General features: G+C 37.1%; 1 protein-coding gene across 1 annotated transcript; it reads left to right on the forward strand.

Annotated features, from left to right (window-relative positions):
• Positions 1 to 1058: 1058 nt before the first annotated feature.
• LOC129253107 (neuropeptide-like protein 32) lies at positions 1059 to 1677 on the forward strand. The gene has a single exon (XM_054891355.1). The coding sequence runs from the start codon at positions 1165 to 1167 to the stop codon at positions 1498 to 1500; it is 336 nt and encodes a 111-aa protein (XP_054747330.1). The 5' UTR covers positions 1059 to 1164; the 3' UTR covers positions 1501 to 1677.
• Positions 1678 to 8242: the final 6565 nt, after the last annotated feature.

The following is an 8242-nucleotide window of genomic DNA, read 5'->3' on the forward strand; positions in this document are numbered from 1 at the left end:
CTTTTAAGTTACTGTAAACAACTCAAATAGCGTTGGTATTTCAAAACGTTCTGAGTACGTAAAAGCCAAAAAATGTCAAACTTTGCGATACGGCTCTCAGTTGCCAGATTGCAACACCAGGGTTGCCAAATCCCGACATATACAAGGCACCCCTCGTAGAATGCAATGATTATTTGAAATAAAAAGAAAGAAAAACAGAAAAACTTATTAAAAATGCTTATTTACCTTTAAAATATCTTCACAGAATGCTAAAAGTGCATTGTAACTTTTATCTGACCACCCCTGTATGTGTATAAGTGTATGCCTCATAAAACCTTGTAGTTAATTTTTTTCCACATAATAGTTAAAAATCTTGAATTAAATAATACAAATTACCAAGTACAAATGTTATATAATTTAGCCACTTAGTATTGTGATACGGACATGTAATACTTCAATGACTATTCCAAGGTTGGTTGAGATATTGATAGTAAAATCTGCGCTTGGCTGCCCATAGCCATGCGTATCAATTTTTTCATTGAGCAACTACAGTTTTTTTTTAGATTATTATTGTCTCATAGTACTATCATATACCAGTTGCTGACTGGGCAAGTAAATTCGATTTTACAACAAATAAATAATCCAAAATTGTAAAAACAACCCCACAAGACTTTCGGTAACTCAAAATAATGAATAATTACGAGTTATATGTACTTTTATTAAACAATTAGCCTCAACAATCCCTATCATGCCCGCTTCTGCCTAAAATTGACTTATATCAAGTCGTGGAATATTTACATTGCACATTCACGACCTAGTGCAACGTCATTATCAAATCTTGCTAAGAAATTTATGTTAGCTAGCTAGCTTATGTGACGAATAACTACATATGTATGTGTGCAGAAGCCAAATGCATACATACGTGTTCGTTCTGCAACTGTATGCTTTTGTAAAGAAATGCAATAGCCATGATGAAATATAATTCTCAAGCATAGAATGATGAAAAAATAGAAAAATGTTGTCAACAAATTCGCAGCGTATAAATATAGAGCAATTCACTAGCAATAGGCACAGTTCGCTTTTAGCGGGTTCGGTGTTCAGTAAGCGCGTCCTATAGTCACTTACGCATTTACGCATTTACGCATTTACGGATTTACGGATATTCGCACTTATCCAAAACTCAACATGCGTAGATTTGTCATAATTTCAGCTATGCTAGTTGCATTGGCTTTCTTGTATCAGACCGAAGCAGCGCCAGTTGATGAATTACCTTCAAAAGCTGCTCTAGATGAGTCGAAGGCTGCAGCTGTAGCAAATCTTTTGGACGTCGATGCGGGTGGCGAACATAGTAGCGATACACCGAGAGCGGCACGTCATTATGGATACGGTTGGTCTTATGGCTGGGGTCAACCATGGAGCTACTATAGTAATAGCTGGGGCCGCCCATGGGGTGGTTACGGTTGGGGTGCATGGGGTGGTTATGGCGGCGGTTGGGGTCGTCCATGGAGCTACTGGGGTTGAGTAAACAGAAATTCGTTGCAATTTACTAATGTTGTTCATTATTGGCATTTTATTGCGAATCAAAAAAAAATATATACATATTGAATTATTGAATTATGTGGCCGCAAGAGGCTTCTGAATTGTGCAACATACTTACAGATATTTATAAATAAAAACTATTTGGCTTTCAATAACTAATGGTTTTTTTCGTTTCCTTACCTACACAGAAGGCGGCAACCCTCTCCTGTTCATTTTCGATTTACAGATATTGCAGTTAACATTGTAAGCTTATGCAGCTTTCCGAATTCGGTGCTAATAGGCCAATGTTCATTTGCGCCATATATGATGCCTTCACTGGAGTAGGTACGTAAGTGTTCTTTGAAGGACTGATCTCAAACGATATCCAATAGAGTAATGTATTTATTAACGAATCCCGATTGTCAGCAAATGGAGTCTGTATACTTCGAAATGAACAAACTCAGGATGAAGAAAAAGAAAACTAGTCTCTAGCTGCCTTAGCCAACTCACTGTATATACTCATTCTCAGAAATTTTAGTGTGTTTTGTGTCAGTTCTGAATTTGTGGCGTCCCATGTGAAATGAAAACCTTTGCATTGATAAAACGACTGATAAGGCAGGCTTACAGAGAAGATAACGCCACTGTTATCCAAGCCTTTTAGGTTTGTTTAGATTTCATTTCAGTTGATGAGTTATCATTAGGACGCTCGAAGCGTCCTAAGAAAAAAAAAACCTAAAAAAAAACGACTTACCAAATGATGGCTTCCCTGAAAACGTAATATATATATATATAATTGGCGCGTACACCCTTTTTGGGTATTTGGCCGAGCTCCTCCTCCTATTTGTGGCGTGCGTCTCGATGTTGTTCCACAAATGGAGGGACCTACAGTTTCAAGCCGACTTCGAACGGCAGATATTTTTATGAGAGCTTTTTCATGGCAGAAATACACTCGGAGGTTTGCCATTGTCTGCCGAGGGGCGACGTCTATTAAGAAAACTTCTTCTTAATTTTGGTGTTTCACCGAGATTCGAACCTACGTTCTCGCTGTGAATTCCGAATGGTAGTCACGCACCAACCCATTCGGCTACGGCGGCCTTCATTTGCCATTTGCTGATATAACCATGGAAATTGCCGAGTCGGACCGGCTTGTTATTAGGTCTATGAATAAGTTCGTGCGGTTTTTTTTCGAAATTTGAATTTCGGATCATTCCCATGGCTTTTAAACGTTTGGAAATGGTTGATTGATCAACTCCCAAAGTTTTTGCAACCTCTTCTTGCGTTTGAGCCGGATCTTGATCGAGCAATTCCTCCAATTCGGTATCCATGAACTTTGGCGGCGCGGCCAAAATCACCACTTTTAAAGCGTGCAAACCACTTCTGGCACGTTCGCTCAGCTAGAGCATGCTCACCATAAACTTCCACCAAGATACGATGACTTTCGGCTGCTTTTTTCTTCATATTAAAGAATTCCCCGCAAAAACACATTATTTGGCACGAAATTCGACATTTTCAAGTGTGGTAAAAATATTGTTGTTTACGCTTCAAATAAAAAACTTATACTGACGTTTGTGCCTTACGACAGTAGCTCTCCAATGAATGTTTGGAAATGTGGATCAATGGAATAATAATCAAGTTACGACAACCGCACGAACTTATCCATAGACCTAATAGCTATGTGCAGACTAAATTTATCAATTTTCTCTGCGAAATAAAGCAAAAAAAAAAAAAAAATTATAAAGCAATGGCCTGATATCTTTGAGTAAAAATTTCTGTTCAATTCTGGGCAAGTTGTGGATGAAATCGGGCACAAATCAGTTGCGTTTGCCTTGATAACTGTACATATTGGTTTTCCTTTTGCTTAACTATTGTCCAAGTATTTGCAATGAGGTTAGCATCAGGCGACTGTGAATGCTAATCCAAAATTCACTGTTTCCGCTCTAGACATCTTCGGCTTTGATGTTTGTGTTAGCTGCCTTTAATAGTGTTTTTTAGTAAATTTTATTCATAAAAACTACATTCACATTGGCGGTAAACGCATATGTACAAATGGCCAAATACTTTTTCGGAGAAGCAGCCCTAAACACGAACCTTAGCGGGATGTTTAACAGTTCGTTGAACTGTTCGGTTATCAGCAGTACACCAGCGTGGATATGTACAACTATTCGCCCAAAAGGAATCATCATCCGTGAATTTTCCGATGTGTGATGATAAGAGCAATGGGTTTTCTAATGTGGTCTGGAATTTGAGGTCTTCTGCACATGAACGTCCTCGATTCGTGTTTTTGGATACTTTAACACCACTTTCTCTTAAAACAAGCTCAGCTTCACGCAACGATAAGTTCTTTATCACAAAGAAATCAATGATCTTCTGATCTTGCTCTGGAGAGGTGTTTGCTTTTGGGCCCCATCCGCAGAAGTCGTCAACGTTTTTAACTTTGGTCTACCCTTGCATTAATTTTTTATGATTTATTTATATTCTTCAAATCTTTTGCTCCAGAGGCACGTGATATTTTTAAACCTCTAGGGTGTGCACATAGGAACACTGCTTCAAATCATTTTTAACACGTTGGACTCATTTTGTAAAAACGAAGTAAGTTTTCTAAGTTTCCCACATAATTAACAAATTGCGCAATGCGTATTACGAAAAAGGTACACCTAATTAGGAGCATATATTTTTTTTAAGTGGAGCTCTTTACATCACCTTATATACTGAAATTTTATTTCGACAGTACTAGAGAAGTTTAAACATAATTTTTCTAGGGAATATCAATGGGTTCCCGATGTGTCCATTCTCAACTAATTAATCAAATGTCTCGATTATTAAACCATTAAATTTGCATATAGGAAGGAGGATTATCAAGTGCCTTAAGCAATAAAAAAGAAAGCAATTGATTTAAATTTAATGGTATTCATAACATTAGTCTCCTTTTCTAGCCATATACTTCTTCTAAAGGCGCACACACACTTGTTCTTGCAATGCGAAAAATATTATTTCCTGATCTATCCCAAATAAACTTAAGTGTCGCCGTTATCGTCTTCATTTCACGAACATTTCTTACCACTGAACAATTTTTTCATATTTGGAAACAAAAGTAATTTATTAAGTAATATTTGAATTAATGGTAGCACAAGGCCCCATCAGCTATGCTCTCTTTCAAGAAGGACATCATTACACTCCATGCATACCTTTTTGATGCAATGCATCTTTCAAACATTTTCTTGAGATTTTTATTATGTCTACTGTAACGCGCATTTCCACTCCTCGATCCTCCAAAAGCTCGTCATTGTTTTATTTTAAAAATATCATAAGAGTGTCATTGATTTTCCGATTCTTCTTTGGGAGCATCTATTTGATGGGTTATCATTTATCCAAAAACAGACGGTGACAATTGTTCGTGTAGGTGAACCTCACCCAACTCCTTTGATTTCTTCTGCACATCAAGTAGAGTGCGAAGTGAAGAAAATATCGCAGCTGTATCGGCCAGTGTTAATGATGACCATCAATTACACTAGTTTACACCAAAAATGGTCCTCGACCAAAACGCGTTTTTTAAAGTAATTTGGGGTCGCTGAAACCAAAAATGAATTTTCTTTTTTTTTAAAGAACGGTTTCCGCGATATTCCCAAAAAACCTGTTTTTTGGGCAATAGTGCAGTTATTACCTGCAATCTCGAAAACAGTGCGCGCCATTTCTTTGAAGTGTATAAATTTCGAAAGGCACACATATAACCTACATGGCAATATATAATTCGTGTCAATGGAAGTCGTAGTTTTCGCAAAACAGGTGGTGAAAGTAAAAAAAAGGCATTTTTGTCGTTTTTTACTAAATTATCAAAGTTTATTAACTTTTTTCTGGAACAAAAAATTTTTTTATATCGACATAAGATAAGTTTTCTGAAAAACAATTTTCTCACCTACATTTGAAGTCTAAGTTTGTTTGAATCGACGAAAAATTGTAGAAGTTATGACCCATAAAGTCAACACGTGTGATTTTGCAGCTTTTGACTTGGCTATGTTTGAGGTCGAAAATACGCTTTTACTCTCGAACTTCTTCTTTTATGTTGCACGGAATCTTCACGAAGTTACATCCAGCAGTAGTCGCTCATCATTCCTTGATCCGAAAAGCCCTCATAACGCTTTTTAATCGTAGCAATATCTTGATGAAATCGCTCGCCTTGTTCATCACTTTCAGCCCCCTAATTCGGAGGAAAAAAATCCAAATGACTGTGAAGTAGGTGCATTTTTAACGACACGCGAGCGCCTGTTAACAAAAACAAAGTTAAATTTTCCAATCAATTTATATGATAAATATATTTTCGAGTATGTACGTTTTACAATACTAACCAATAGTTTTAAAGTATTTCATCATTGTATGAACCAATTGACGGTCGTTGTTGCTCCTGTTGTTTCCCAAGAATCCATGAACAACTTTTTGGAAAGCTTTTCAAGCTTTAGCTTCGGAACTGTCTGTGTCCGTAAACAATTTCTTTATCTGTGGACCGACGAATATACCCGCTTTGATTTTCTCTGTTGATAATCTCGAGAACTTGGTTTTCAAGTATTTAAGGGCTGTGTTTTCCGGTTTTTTTGCCAAAGCTTTCACAAAATTCTTCATTAGCCCAAGTTTTATATGCAAAGGCGGGAAAACAACTCTTTTTTTCTCAACAAGTACTTTTTTGGTAACGTTGAGTTTTCCCACGACATGCTCCACACGCTTCGACCAAACTTGTTGAGTGAAATGTTTGTCATCCGCTCTGCTATCCCACAGACACAAAACCAACTGTATTTGGTATAGCCACCCTGCAGACCAGTCAGTAGAGCGACAACTTTCAAGTCACAGCATATTTTCCAGTTATACGAACTGTAGTCAATTAATTGAAGTAGTTCTTTAATTGTCTCATAAATTTCTTTGACATTCGTAGAATGAGCAACGGGGATCGATGGTTTCTTGTTGCCTTTGTGCAGTAGACAGCCTTAATACTATACTTGCTACCATCAATGAATAGACGCCACTCATTTGGATCATGAGTTTCTCCAAGTGCCGCAAACAACTTATTAACATTATTGTTGTAGCAAAAATTGTCTGTTTTTGAGAAATACAGTTCGAATTTTTTATTTCGGTTTCGGTAATACGTTACGTTAGTACCTGATTTCAAATAACCGCGTTCATGTAGACGTGAAGCTAGGAGTTCTGATTTTTCTTTCGACAAGTTGAGATCACGACATAAATCGTTTAATGCTCTCTGATTAATTGGCTCTGCCTTCTGACTCGATGTGCTTGGGGAACTGCCGACACTCGAAATCGAAGCTGTTATTCCTTGAGAACTGAGGGACTCTGCTTTTGGTGTTGGTGTTTCACGTTTTGGATATTGGGTAGAATGTGGTGCGGTTTTTGTCAGTGATGACACTTCGGGATACGTAGCTTTGATATATTTTCCTCCTCGAAGTTTAGTCAGGCAAAAATAGCAATCACTCACATGATCAATAGGATTCCTCCGCTCAAATGGCTTACCAAAAGATAAGTATGACCGTGAGCCTTTGGTAAATTTGTTCAAACGTGCAGAACATGTAGCGCAGACAGACTTTGGAGTCCACGTTTTGTCCATATCTTTTGCTCGTAAACCAAAGTATTGCTCGTAAGCTGCTAATAAATGCGTGGCCAGCTTTTTCCGAGCACTTTCTTTGAAGATATATAAACCACAAATAAAACAGAATTTATCTGGTGCGTGCTTGCACATTTCAGTGTATTTTCTTATAACACAGATATAAACAAAGAAAAACAAAGTAAGTTCTGCTCTAGTGCTAGGCGCAATCTCAACTGCCCGACCGCCTGACGGACTTACGAAAGGAGCCTGTATAATTTCATCATCTCATTATTCTATTGCTCTCTTTCTTTCACTTATGTATTCCGCGCCTTACGACCAGACTTTACTCGACAACAGAGTCCGTCTCTTTTTCTCTGTCGTCGTGCACAAATTTATACTTGCAGAAATATGGCGCCACCGAAAATTGTAGACGTACAATGGTCATACCTACAAGGTCATACCTCTTATTTAGCTAGAATTGGTACAATGGGCAAATAAGCCTATTCTGCAACATATATATATATATATAAATATATATATCTATTTGTATGAAACAAATATTGTTTTTAATTATAGTGAGCCTAAGAACAGTTATTTTGCGTGACTCAATACGCAGGCTGGCATGATTTACTTTTGTTCGAAACCGTATTGTATACAACAAAAGGATATACGACCGACGATGAAATTGTCTTCATTCACATAATACGTTATAACTTCTAAAATTTTTCGTCGATTCAGACAAACTTAGGCGTCAAATGTAGGTGAGAAACTTGTCTTTCAGAAAACGTATCTTATGTCGATATAAACAAATTTTTTGTTCCAGAAAAAAGTTAATAAACTTTGATAATTTAGTAAAAAACGACAAAAATGCCTTTTTTTTACTTTCACCACCTGTTTTGCGAAAACTACGACTTCCATTGACACGAATTATATATTGCCATGTAGGTTATATGTGTGCCTTTCGCAATTTATACACTTCAAAGAAATGGCGCGCACTGTTTTCGAGATTGCAGGTAATATCTGCACTATATACAGGTTTTTTGGGAATATCTCGAAAACCGTTCTTTGAAAAAAAAAGAAAATTCATTTTTGGTTTCAGCGACCTCAAATTAGTTTAAAAAACGCGTTTTGGTCGAGGACCATTTTTGAACGTGAAAAATT

The sequence above is a fragment of the Anastrepha obliqua genome, chromosome 1 (assembly GCF_027943255.1).
Source record: "Anastrepha obliqua isolate idAnaObli1 chromosome 1, idAnaObli1_1.0, whole genome shotgun sequence".
Lineage (NCBI taxonomy): Eukaryota > Metazoa > Arthropoda > Insecta > Diptera > Tephritidae > Anastrepha > Anastrepha obliqua.

Coding starts and splice junctions, on each gene's coding strand:
- LOC129253107 (XM_054891355.1), top strand. CDS start 1,165: ATGCGTAGATTTGTCATAATTTCAGCTATGCTAGTTGCATTGGCTTTC.